Raw genomic sequence first — 13,691 nt, forward strand, 5'->3', positions numbered from 1 at the left:
TGCCTCAGGCTTCCTCCCATCCCAATGTGCATATTTGAATCCCACCCAAGCTCTGCCTATTTTTACGCCTGTTAAATTTAGAAGGGCCACTCAGATTGCACACCCATATTTCTGAGAAGGAGCACCTGGCACCATTGCCTTTCCAGCTACTGAAACGTTTGATAAGAGGCATGCTGACTCGAGAGTCAGAGGCCGTTGTCTCTGCTCAGCAATCTAAAGACAATGGCTTTCAGGGGCAGTATCCCAGCGAAACTCACCCCAAGGTTCCTCCTCATAATCTTCACAGAGAAGACCAGCGAAGGAAGACATGCTGAAAGACAGCCTAGCCACCATGAACCATCCCCCCTGCACTCTGCATATGCTCTAAGGCAGGCATGTCCAAAGTCAGTTTTGGGGGGCTAATCTGGCCCGCCGGTTGGTTTAATCCGGCCCCTGTGGCAGTTTATTTCCTGAGGTAAAAAAAACCTCAACAGCTTCAACCCTGGAAAAAAAAAACCTCAACAACTTTGGTTGGCCCTCACAGCACTTCACTTCATCAAATCTAGCCCTCTTTGAAAAACGTTTGGACACCACTGCTCTAAGGAAAGACCACTCTCCATTAAGATCCCAAAGTAGCTGGAAATAAATACTACAACAAGGGTGGCCAGACGTTTTCACCTAAGAACTAACCCTACAAAGTTGAGTCTGGCCAAAAGTGGATGTGGCCAGACTAGAGATGGAGGAGAAATCAGTGTGCATTCAGTGTGCATTTAATCAATATATCCAAATTTCACTTCCCCAAACCGTATGAGAACCAAAATACAGCTGTTCTTCAAGATTCACATACGAATTTTTTGCGATGCAGTTCTTCAAATAATATTTACAAAAATGCTTGTATTAGGGGAAATATTTCGCCTATGAAATGTTGGGCAGGATGCAAGAGGTTTGCTGAAGGTAGATGCTTGAGAACCACAGTTCTCCACAGGTTGTGCCAGTATTGTGAAGCAAGGAGATTGGGATGCCAGCAGCCCCATTGCACCAGGAGAAATAAAAAGAGGCCTGGCTGTGGTGGGAACTCTGCAGGATGAAAGATGGCACAGCACCAGGAAGGCAACTCTTGCAAGATCACTGGAAGCCTCTGCCAGGCATTCCTGTGTCCGTGCCCACTATTTATGGATGAAACGACCCATGCCTTTGCCATGGGAGCATCAGAAAGGGCTTTAAAACATGAGACTGCAAGGAAAGACCTCATTTTCCAAAGCAAGGAAACGTATCCACACAGACAATCTAAGTTTGTCCCCATCCACCTCCCTGCAAGGCGCAAAGCTGAGAATAAGGAGGAAGCCAACAGGCACTGCCACCCTCTAGACAGGTTGCAAGTGAGAAGACAGGCCAGGTGGGCTCTGGCAGAGGGAAGATAGAGGTTAGTGGGGCAGTGCCCCATTTGCCCTCAGGGGCCACCCCCCACTGGTAGGCCTTCCTGTACTTGTCTCCTGCCGCACTGCAATTTGGCTTGGAAAAATGCCTTAGATTGGCTACAACAAAAGGCTTATTTTGAGCCTAATTTCAGCAGGGAGAGGTGAGGGCGATGATAGCACCAGGGAAGACCGCTGCAGGTGAATGTGCGCTGGCGGGCACCACGTTGGTGACCCATGCTTCAAGTCCTTCACTGGAGAGCCTCCTGTGGGTGCCCCTGCCATCTGAGATTCTGTTTAAAACTCAAGAGGGGACTCAACCTCTTCAATACATTGCTGTTAACATTAAATTTGTTGCTTTATTGGTGCAGAATGTATGATTTAAGGACTCTTCTTTTTACAGAAATGCCCAAAGTACTCTGGGCATGCAAATATCAAAAAAGGTAGTGAATAATTAACATGAAAACTGTGGAACTTAAAAAAAGAAGGCAGTTTAGAGCCATCAAAAGTTAATGCTTTATTTCCCTGCAAGGCAGGACTGTTGGACTATTCCTGAAACTGGCAGTGGAAGTCAGCCTCCCAGTTGATGGTTGAATGGCTCTCAAGGGTTTAAGGCAGCTTATTGTATTCTGGTCCAAATGTAGTTGTGAATGCATGGAACAGCCTCCTTCCAAGCAGGTGGTCCAAATATACATGTTTTTACATATGCGTACCATACCTGGAGTGTAACCCCTGCATAAAATGTGAGTTACCTCATATGTCAGCTAGCAGACCTGAATTAAAAAAATCAAAAGAGATGCCACAAGAGGGCGCTGCTGAACCAACAGAAAGAGAGGCAGAAGGATCTTGTGCCATTTGTTAAAGTTCAAGAAGAATGGATATCAGGGCATAGCTGCCAAGTTTTCCCTTTTCTCGCGAGGAAGCCTATTCAGCATAAGGGGAAATCCCTGTAAAAAAGGGATAACTTGGCAGCTATGTATGAGGGTTATTACTGGCTTAAACTTTCTTGAGAAAATGAAAAGAGCTAGAGATAAAGACAGGAAATGTGGGGAGGGTTTCCATCATGACAGTGTGTGTGTGTGTGTGTGTGTGTGTGTGTGTGTGTGTTTGCGTCCAGGGGCTCATCCCCACTTTTCTGCCACGTTTCTAGGCTCTGTTCTGGGTCTTTCCAGGTCCTGGCCCGACCCTCCCTGCTTCTGCTGCTTTCCCCAGGTAAACCCGGTGTTTTACTGCTAAATCAGAGCAAATGGCAATCAGATTTTCACAGATTGCTGTTTGTTCCGATTCAGAGGTAAAGAACGTATTTGCCCCATTGCTGTGGGGCAAATGGAAAACTTTTTTCTATGTGGAAGCCCTTCAGATATTTGAAGATGGCTATTATATCTCATATCAGTTTCCTCTTTTCTGGGCTAAACATACCCAACTACCTCAACTGTTCCTCATAGGACTCAGCTTCCAGAACCTTTATCATCTTGGACCCATCAAGGGGAAAATGTCAAACGGAGGTTCCAACTTAAATAAAATATGGGGAGGGGGCAGGTAAGACCCGTCTTGCATAATCAATCACATGACACGGTGTGCACACACACACCATTTAAATGGTGATGCCCATCAACTTTGTGGGGTCCGACCCAGCCCCCTCTAATATTTTATTGAGGGGGCCGAAGCCCCCATGGCCTCTAGAAGTTGGCTCCTATGATGTAGAGTGTGTGCTTCATCTGCTAGAACATCTCTGTCTCTTTCCTCTCATTTAATCTCCTTGACAGCATCTTTAATTTAACTGGGCACCTCCTTATCAGGCCATTAATAATTCTCATTCATTCTCCCCTGTGGTCTCCATTGCAATTGAAGTGTGAGTAAACTCAGAGCAGTATCTGTTTCATATCATTACAAATACGAGCTAATCCAGGAGCGGGGTTGCTTGGCACATAAGAGGGCTTCTGGTTTCCAGCAGATTTACCACACTGCAGGCTGGGAGCTCTGGCAGGCAGGAATGTGGATTTGATTATAAGGGGGTTAAGTCACTTTGCAGTCTCTGCACTCATAACACAGAGTAATCCTAGAGACAACATGTAACCAATTGAGCTGTAATTGAGCTGACATGACAAAAGTTCAGAGAAAGCCCAGAAAGGTTGTGAGGGAAGGGCTGCTGGCAGTGGAGAGCAGTTCTGTTTCTGTCCAGAAGAAGGAAATTGTGCCAATGATAATGGGATAAATCATATAAAGTGCACCATGTTTCTCAGGGAATGAGTTTTTGTTAGTGCTCAGCGGGAGACAGGTAATGGTTTTTAAGGAAGCAGGAAGTGCTTTTGGAGAGAAGTTTTGTTTCCTGTGGTGGACACACACCTTATCCTGTTGTCCCACTGCTGCCTCTAGACAAACACATTTTTGAAACAAAATAAAGCCTGCCACGTTTCTTTGCCAAAGGCAAAAATGAAAGAGTAACACCAGAAGATGTTTTATACTGAGCCAGGCCACTGGTTCATTTAGTTCAGTACTGTATTTTCTATTTTGACTGTCAGTGGCTCTTCAGCATTTCAGTTTCAGCTGCAGTTAGTTGCCAAACTGCTTGCCCCTTGGAAGGTGGTACAGCCCTGCCCTGCATGCAAAAGGTCCCTTAGCATCTGTAGGTTGGACTGGGAAGAAACACCTGCCTGAAACCCTGGTGGGCTGCTGCCAGTCAGTGTAGACAACACTGATGGACCAGTGGGTCTGACTCAGTATAAGCCAGCTTCCTATGCCCCTAGCTGAAAGGTGCATCCCAGAGTCCTTTGTAATGCTGCTGAGGATCCTGGGATACATGTTTAAGATTGTGCAAGGTTTCTTTCCATCCTTGGTGCTTTGTAGTTTATGGTTGTGTGGGCTGCTGCTGGCCCTGAGATCCTTCAGTGTGGTTAGGAAAGTACTCTCTCCCCTTAGGCCCTAACAGCTCCACCACCTTGGGGCCTTCTGTTTGTGCTCTCTAACTGATCCTGGTCAATAGTCAAAGTGTTCTCCTGCAGCTAAAAGCCTTGAAAAATCTTTTTTAAAAATTATTCCGCCTCCAGTCCAGCAGAGTTGCAGAGACATGATGTGCTAGGTCTCTCTCTTCCACCCCCACCTCCACCCCCATTTCTTTCTTTCCTTCTTTTCCTGAAACAACTCAGGGCTTTATCAGTCTCGCCTCTTTCCCACGGTTTTCTGTTGCCAGGATGGTCACTGATCCTTTTAAACTGCAGCTGAGACCAATCAGTGGAGGCCGAGGGAGGGATGGAGAGGCAATTCACACAGGCTACTCTTTTACAGGAAGATTCCCCCCAAACCCTCCTGGGATTTCCACCAGCAAGAGGAGAGGGGGGAAGGCAAGAGCAAGCCAGTAATCTCTCACCCCTGGGAGGGAACTCCTTCACTTACCATACAGGAAGGTTAAAGATGTGCTGAGAAAAGGAAGAGAAGGCAGGAGAGGTGAAATCTCTGAATGGGGGACAAGGAAGAGCCCATTTCCCTATGTCTTGAAGAGGGGAGATGGTGGCCCAGAGATTCTGGGCAGAGTAAGGAGAAGGATATTTGTCATCTGTTTAGGTGCCTCAGTATGAAGAGACACTGCTGGGAAGAGGAGGAGGAGGAGGGCCACGACTTGTACACAGGCTTGGATCATGCACCCCTTGTGGCGGGAAAAGAGGAGGAGGAAGAATTCAGCAGGTAAGGAGACACCTCCGTGGTGAGGATGCCAAATGGATGGAACAGCATCAGTTGGAGGCAGGAGGTCTGGTACCACTGAATGGTCCATACCCAATTGCCCAGGAAGGAAGCTGGTAGAGGGAAGCCACTAGATACAGCTTCAGCAAACACACTCTCTAACATGGAGTTGTTCATAGATTTTGCTTTCCTTGTGTTATAGGAATTTTTTTTTCTTATAACACTTGGCACTGATGGAAAACTTATTTGCATGAGTGTCTTTCATTTCCCTTTCAGGGGCAAATGGCGAGTATTGACTTCTGAACTCAGAGGGGAGTACCAAGTTTTTTTCATTTCAGCTTGTGTGAGATTCCTAATTTTCCTACCATTGAGCAGAAGATATATCCTCATGCAAGCTGATTTAGGGCCACACTCCATTCAAATTCTGGACCACCAAATCAACTCTTTTGGCCTAGCAGCAGCTTCTAAGCCAGGGCTGTGCATCTTTTCATACCAAGTGGGCTGCAAGAGTACTTTGGCGCACAACTTGTGGGCCCCGCACTGAATTAAATTTCCATATTGTAAATTAAAGTGTACATAGTATAGTTCATATTATTGAATATACGCAATTAATACATTTAATTAAATATATGTAATTAAATGCACAATATATTAAACAAATTTAATACACAAACAGATGTACAGTATACGCAAGAAAGGCCACGGGTTGGACTACCCTGTTCTAAGCAGTATTTAAGGGCACCCCAATACAATGCATGGAATCGTAGTCTAGTCAAAAAGTGCTAAAGCAGGCATCCCCAAATTGCGGCCTTCCAGATGTTTTGGGCTACAACTCCCATGATCTCTAGCTAACAGGACCAGTGGTCAGGGATGATGGGGATTGTAGTCCAAAACATCTGGAGGGCAGAAGTTTGGGGATGCCTGTGCTAAAGCCACAAATGCTTCTTACCGGATCTGTTGATGTTGTTTCTCAGCTCACCATCTCCCACAAGGATCTTTCATGTACAAGCAAGAAAGAAGCGGAGAGGGGTGAGTGCTGCATGATCTAAAATCTGATTTATTTTTATTCTTTTTTTAGAATGGTTTTTATTTGCAAAATAACTTGCATTCCTTTTCATTAGCCCTCGTTTTACAATGAGGAAATTGGCTGAAATAAAATGACTTTCTAAAAAACCTCCCAGGAGTCCACATATGGAGAAAGGGCAATTCGAACCCAGGTCCCAAGACTATCCAGTGTTTGATCAGAATTGCCAGACCTCAATATCTGTTTATGGTCCTCCATCCCCAGGACTTCGCTGGAGTGGGGGAGTGAATTGCTGCCTCAGAGGCTCTCTACATGGCCAGACACCCTTTTCAGGCTCCCATCTCACATCTTTGGAATGCCTTCCCTTGAGAACTTCAACTGGCTTCCTCACTTCCAGGTTTTAATTGAGTCCTAAAGATGATTGGCCAGAGTGATCTGATGCTGGCATTTATTGTGCTGCTGTTTTACTAATTAATTATGTTGCTATACTGAATTGTTTCTACATTTCTGTTACTGTCTTGGAATGGTATGGCTTCAAAAGTGGCTTGCAAATAGTTGGGTGGTTACACACAAAGTTCTGAGATTAAACATTAAACAGAGTGGATAAAGATTGATGATTTATTGATTTTTAATTTTAAAACATTTTTATATTTTAAAGTGTTTGTATTTCTGTTTTGAGTTTCAGCAACAGTTAATTCCTCTTTTAAAAAATGATGTAATTTTAAAATGAATTCTGAACTTAATGTAGACATCAAAAACTTGAGGCCTACTTAATGTCTCCTCAAAAGTAAGTCCTCTGGACTTCCGTGAGGCTTACTCCTGGGTTAGTGTCCATAGGGTTGCAGCCTCTTCAATGAATGGTGCAAATGAATGATGCAGAGTTGTCTTTTTCCATGATGCCCTTACAGATAATCGATAAACGGCGCAGGGACCGCATTAACAGCAGCCTATCTGAACTACGGCGTTTGGTTCCCACTACCTTTGAGAAGCAGGTAAGTGCACCTCCATGTCAAATTCGTGCCCCCGCCCCAAGTTCTGACATCAGTCTCCTCCAGAATACATGTTCATTGAACATTTATTCTGATTTGCTTGCACACAGCTTATGTGGAGGTTAGACTATGTCCGGTCTTCATTGAGCATTTGTTCTGATTGGTTTGCAGGGAGGTTATGCAACAATGAGCATTCATGCTGCTTTCATTCTGATTTGCTTTTCTGGTGGTTATACATCTTCCCATTAAATAATTGTCCATTGCACTATTGGCAGTGCATTTCCCCATCGCTTTTGGTATGGTCACATTAGTGGCTTAAAACGCAGTGAAGTTGTCCCTCTCCTGCTGCAGTTGAAGCTGCATTGGCATGACGTTGTTCACTTCCGAAAGGGGTGTGTGTGTCTTCAACCCAATGTGCATGACCTTTTTGGTTGCATTCATTAAGCTTTCATCTGCGTTCAGTCCATTCATAGGAAATGGCAGTCTCAAATATTCACACCATTCCTAAGTACAAAGTGATGATCATGTACGTTTTCTTATTGGATCGAAGCTGCTTTGAGAGAAAAAACCCCCGCATCAAACAGTGGTATTGTCGATAAACTAAATGTTTCTTATGGATTCTGGCTAATGTTGTGGGAATGTGGTTTCAAACCTTAGCAGTGGGAGCCCAAGGGATAGGGGCAGAATATGAGGGTGCCAAGTTGAATAAAATATTGAGGAGGCCCAGTTAAGTCCCACCCCATATAATTGATCGCAAGACGTGGTGCACACACACTATTTGAATGGCAGTGCCCGTCGACTTGAGAGAAGGAGTCAAATATATTAGGGGGGGGCTGAAGGGACCTCAGCCCCTTGGAGTTGGCTCTTATGGCGGTGTGAACATAACTGTTAGTATTCCCGAACAGCAATAAGTCCTCTTTTTAGAAAAAAGAAAGAAAGAAATGTGGGTAGCCATTGTGGTATAGTGGTTAGAGTGGTTAGACTAGGACCTTGGAGAGACCTGGATTCAAATCCCCACTTGGCCATCATGAAGCTTACTGGGTGACCGTGAGGCTAACCTTACAGGATTCTTGTGAGGATAAAATACTGTAGAGAGGGAAAGAGTCAAAACTGCCATCTTGAGCTGCTCGGAGAACAAGGTGGGATATAAACTCTGTGTGTGTGTGTGTGTGTGTGTGTGTGTGTGTGTGTGTGTGTGTGTGTTACACTAGGGCAGTGATGGTCAAACTTGGCCCTCCAGCTGTTTTGGGACTACAACTCCCATCATCCCTAGCTAACAGGACCAGTGGTCAGGGATGATGGCCAAACCTGGGCCTCTAGCTCTCCCAAAACAGCTAGAGGCCCAGGTTTGGCCATCACTGCACTAGGGCAATGGCACACTTTAATCCACTTAAGTTGTGCACCTCATGCCATGCCCCCCCCCCCGGCCACTACGTGGTTCACTGACACTACCCTTAGATTCTCCTCAACTGCCCTGGACCACTTAACCACCTTAGCTGGCTTTCTGATGGGTATTTCTATCAACTCCCTTTATTTCTCCTGCCATCAAAGTATCTGAATATTTCTCACCTCTAGCGTCGCCCAGTAAAAAGACATGTGTGTATGAAGCTGTAATTTATTTTTTAAAGGAATAATCAAAGGTTTTATGATCACTCAGTATATACAAGTGTATGTTCAGTTTTTGGTTATCTTAGGCTCATATAATACAATAAGGAATAACAATGCTAACCCTCCTTTATCAAACTAACCCAGCCATCGTCCAGATGCCTCCACCTCTCATACCAGCTAACAGCTGTAAACTCCCACCTGCCAGGCACACATTTTCGAACTCCCTTTCAAGCCCTTATCCCATCACCTCTCACTTCCAATATTCCAAGCATATTCTTTCCCCTCCCAACCAAACATATCTAATTCATCTAATATGCTTACCGACATAAATATCACATATTAATTTTACCTTAATTACTCTACTCTACATATATGCACACAATATTATTTATGTATAGCCCCAGCAAATCCCAGGGCACACCTAAATTTCTGGTATGTGCATGAATCCCTCCCGCATAGTACTAGTGCTCTGGAAGTAGCCACTATCACACATTACAATCTGTGTTCATATAATGGGAGTCCTCTTTTTTCCAATAAACAGGGCTCTTCCAAAATGGAGAAAGCAGAGATCTTGCAGATGACAGTAGATCACTTAAAAATGCTTCATGCCATTGGAGACACAGGTAAAAAAAACACTGACTCTGCTTAAGTCTTTGCCATCCATGTTATGTTATTGCCACCCTATGTATGGAGGCCAGTCAGATGCTGCTGCTGCAATTAGCAGTGCCAGCCCTGCCATTAGGCAAAGCAGTGCAGCTGTCTCAGGCGGCAGAAAATGGAGGGTGGCGGCAGCAGAAGCAGCTCTCCTCCCTCTTGCCATTCTGCCTAAATGTCTCCAACGATCTTTCAATCATAGGGTACAAGTAACTCCACATGGGTATATCACATATATACAAAAAATCAATTTTGTTGTTCTGTATGGGACAATGACAATGAAGATTATCAATCAAAAAAGAGGAGGTAAAGCATGTAAAAACCCAGAGGATGTATTGGGCCTTGTAGCAACTACCCAACTCCAGTTTTTTGGGCTTTGGGGTCCCCTATCTTTGGCCCTGCGGAAGATGAGGCAAGCAGCATAGTAGCATGGATTATGTTCTGGCTACCTCCTGACAAAATGTTCCTTTAAAGCCAGTTCTGAGCATGTCTGGGGGTACTTTGCTCCTTGACTGGGGTGTGTGTGTGGGGGGGTGCATTTGCTGCTCTGCCTCAGGGGCCACAAAATATCTTCAGCCAACCATAGAAGTTAGCATGTAGAGCTATGCTTTGTATAAATGGCTCCCCAGCACCAATCTCACGCTACTGTGGTCTAAGGTCAAACTAGACGTGACCCCAATAAGCAATTGCCTGAATGGATTTACAGAGTAAACAGCAGGTGTGTGTGGCAAAGGGTTAAAGTCCCCCTGCACCTCCATCCTGCTGTAGCCAGAGTCCTGATTGCATTGGGAGACCTGCTGCTGCATCTGCCTTGTCCTCTTTTTCAACATTTAATCAGATAACTGTTGCTAACTGCACAGATGATGCCACATTGCGTTTGACTCTGCCAATCCATTTTAAGTGGCGTCTACTGGCTGAAAGTACCTTCAGGAAGCAACTTATGTTTCTTAAACTCTCTTGCAAAGTGCATTAGCCGGCTGGGATTGCACTCCAAATCCCATTTCAGAGGGTATCAAAGTCATGTGTGTCATGCTGAGGGACGTAATGGCAGCGTATCTGTTTTTATTTTCAAAACACTAGATGCTCGAGTGCTGGCAGTCGATTACAGGACGATCGGTTTTCGTGAGTGCGTTACAGAAGTAGTGAGATACTTGGGCACCTTCAAGGGGCAGAGTGGCACCGATTCTGTCCAGCTTCGGCTCCTCTCGCACCTGAACAACTATGTGGCTGAAATGGAACCTCCTTCTAAAGCAACATCCTCTCTCTTGCCCTTCCAGTCCTGGCCTTGGTGGCTTTTCCAAAAATCTCTAGCTCCTTCTTCCCCCCAAGTCCATCTCCCCAGGAGGGAGGACAACCCTGGCTTGGCAGTCCTGGCTGCTTCGTCGGGAATCTATCTGGGCCCCATGCTGGGGGGAACACCCATTTGCCAAATTCCAAATTCTCTCACATCAGTCTGCCCTAACACCTTGTTTAGTAGAACTTCATCACCCCAACAGAGTAAGCATTGCCCACTGATGACAACAGCCACCCCCAGTAGTGGATCTAGTGAGAGGCCGAGGAAGGCAGCGGCCCCCAGGAGCAGCCAGTTTGCAGCCCTTCTCTTCTCTTCCTCCTCCTCCTCTTTGGCTCACAGTCCAGGAGCACCAGTTTACATGCCTCCACCACCTCCAGTTCTGATCGCTTCTGCTCAAGGACCAGGAATCAAAACTGGGAAAGCTGCTAGGATCTGCCATACCTGGACTATGGAAATTGGACCTTTGTGATCCTCCCCCCGCCCCGAGAGAGAGAGAGAAAGAGAGAGAGAGAGAGAGAGAGAGAGAGAGAGAGAGAGAGAGAGATTTTCAGCAGCCCTCTCTTGAATAAAAACAAAAAGTGAAGCTGAACTCAACCCTTATTCCTGCTTTTTGCATACATTAGAAGAACCTTTCCTGACAATTTGTTGATTATGTTGTGGACACAGTCTATATAAGGAAAATGCTCTTTCCTCCTGACTACCATGCCTTCATTGCTGCTGGGACTGGGAGTGCTCTCTGGGCCATATGCATGCAAGTGTCAAGAGGACAGGAACATAGAGTGGGTAGTGCTTGGACATTCTGCACTCTTTCAGCTTTATAAACCCTTTTCCTTTTTCATGCTTGTTAGAGGCTGAGCATGCTGTTGTGGCACTGTAATAGCAAAAAGTCACCATCTGCTGCTGCACTTCCAGTAAAAAATAATGATGTTTTTTCCCTTTTGCTTGGTTCAGCTGATATACTTCCCTCTAATTTTTTGGAGCAACACACACACGGTGAGAGGGAGGAAATGGTGTTCACTGCTTTTATAGCTCCCCTTTTGCATCTTCTCCCCATTCAGCAGTGGTGGGCGAACGTTTTCAGCCCTGGGATCACTTTGGGACACCTTTCAAGGGCAACATGCCCATGGTGGGTGGGTCCAGAGGCAAAAGTGAGTGGAGCAATCAAAGTAAATGTTACCTTTGTACAGTATGCTAGTTTCTACACATACCCGCACTCCCTTCTTTCACCTCTATACAGGTAAGAAAAAGGCATTATCACGGTTAAGGCAGCTCCTACGATTGCCTGCAATGAGCTTGAGATGTTCTCTATAAGGGTTCACCCTGAAGGTTCTGGCTACAGGTGGCTCTTTTGCTACCCTACCCTCTTCTTACCGGTAACTAGGGAGGTTGTGTTAGGGGAAAGGCACTCCTTTGTGTGGCATCTTGCTGTGTGTGGAAGGAGTGTGCACTGGGCAAGACAACATTATGGGCATCCTTTGCTGCTCCTGTGATTTCACTGGCACCACCTTTGCATAGGAGATACCCAGAACATCACTGGGGGGGTGTGACATTGTGTTTGGAGGATGTTGTCCTGCTGGGGATGCTGTGGGAGTGGCTGTCAATGCTGCTCTGTCTGCTCTTGGGGGGCAGAGGGAGCTGCTACATCTCAAGTGTGCCTCAATCTTGTCTACACAGACTGACAGTGGGCCCACTGAGCCATGGCTTCCACTCACACATACTATGCTTTGTTTCTGGCTTTGCCATTGTAAGTTCACAGGATGACCCCAGCTACATTATGCCTAAGTAATGCTGGTGTAGCTGTGTGATATGCAGAGTGGAATCACAGAATCGTTTTAGCTCTTCGAAAAATATATGTAGCCTATTATTTGTGTCCTGCTGGCAAAGCCATGAAAGGCCTGGAAATGCTGGAGATTAAAATGAGGTGGAGCTCCTCAAGATGACCCATTTATTCAGCATTTATCCTGATTTGCTTGCACAAAGCCTATACAGAGGTTAGATTATGTCCAGACTTTACTGAGCATTTGTTCTGATTTGTTTGATGGGAGGTTATATAACAATGAACATTTATCCTGATTTATGGGATACTTTCTGTTAATTATTTGCCCCATTCTTATTTATCAGTGTATTTCCCTGTCATTTTCCTAACCCCTGACCTTTGTTTTGGTGGGTTATTTGTACTAAACCAACAGAGCAGTTTAATCCACTTTAATTGTGCTAACCTAAATTTCTGGTATGTGCTTGAGCCTCTACCACAAAATACTGACAGCCTCTATTTCAATACAATAAACACAACAGATAAGAACAAATGCATTATGTCATCAGCTGCTTCAGGAAAAAATCTAGTCCTCAAATCTTTGGATTGAAAGTGAGTTATAAATATTCTGAGCAGCAATAATATTGAGATTATTGGAACACGATTCTTCCCTCCTTGCTTGGCCTCCCTGTCCTTTCAATGCCAAATCATGGATAATGTTTTTCTGGCAGAAGGATGCATATGAATGAGGAGTGGGGTGTTTGAGTGAGAGTGACATTAATATATGAGAAGAGAGAAAACAGAAGAGGTACACCACACATCCAAATCACACCACTTCCCCCAAAGAATCCATTCCTGGGGACTGTATTTCACCTCTCACAAAGCTACGGTATCGAGACTACAGTTCCCAGAATTCTTTGCGGGAAAGTCACGTGCTTTTAAATATGTACTGGATGTGCCTTAAATTCATGGAGTGCATCTGTCCCAACACCTAGTTGTATCTGATGAAGTGTGCATGCACACGAAAGCTCATACCAAAATAAAAACTTAGTTGGTCTTTAAGGTGCTACTGAAGGAATTTTTTTATTTTGTCCCAACACCATACACTTCATGCTGCGCCCCGCCTTAGCCACCTGGGAACTGTAGTTTCCCCCTCACAGAGCTACAATTTTCAGCATCCTTAAGGAACTATGTGATTTCAGGGGGAAGCCTCCCGGCGCCTTGGCGCCACGAGTGTGAGGGAGAAACGGTCGTGAGGGGAAAGACTGAAAAGCAGCGCCGCCGCCGCCTTCTCCTC

General features: G+C 45.3%; 1 protein-coding gene across 1 annotated transcript; it reads left to right on the forward strand.

Annotated features, from left to right (window-relative positions):
• Positions 1-4,851: 4,851 nt before the first annotated feature.
• On the forward strand, positions 4,852-13,602 carry HEYL (hes related family bHLH transcription factor with YRPW motif like). The gene is made up of 5 exons (XM_035120768.2): positions 4,852-5,075; positions 6,047-6,101; positions 7,005-7,088; positions 9,235-9,316; positions 10,428-13,602. Exons 1-5 carry the CDS (start codon positions 4,852-4,854, stop codon positions 11,108-11,110), a joined length of 1,128 nt encoding a protein of 375 aa, XP_034976659.1. The 3' UTR covers positions 11,111-13,602.
• Positions 13,603-13,691: the final 89 nt, after the last annotated feature.

Source organism: Zootoca vivipara, chromosome 6 (assembly GCF_963506605.1).
Source record: "Zootoca vivipara chromosome 6, rZooViv1.1, whole genome shotgun sequence".
In the NCBI taxonomy this organism is placed as follows: Eukaryota; Metazoa; Chordata; class Lepidosauria; order Squamata; family Lacertidae; genus Zootoca; species Zootoca vivipara.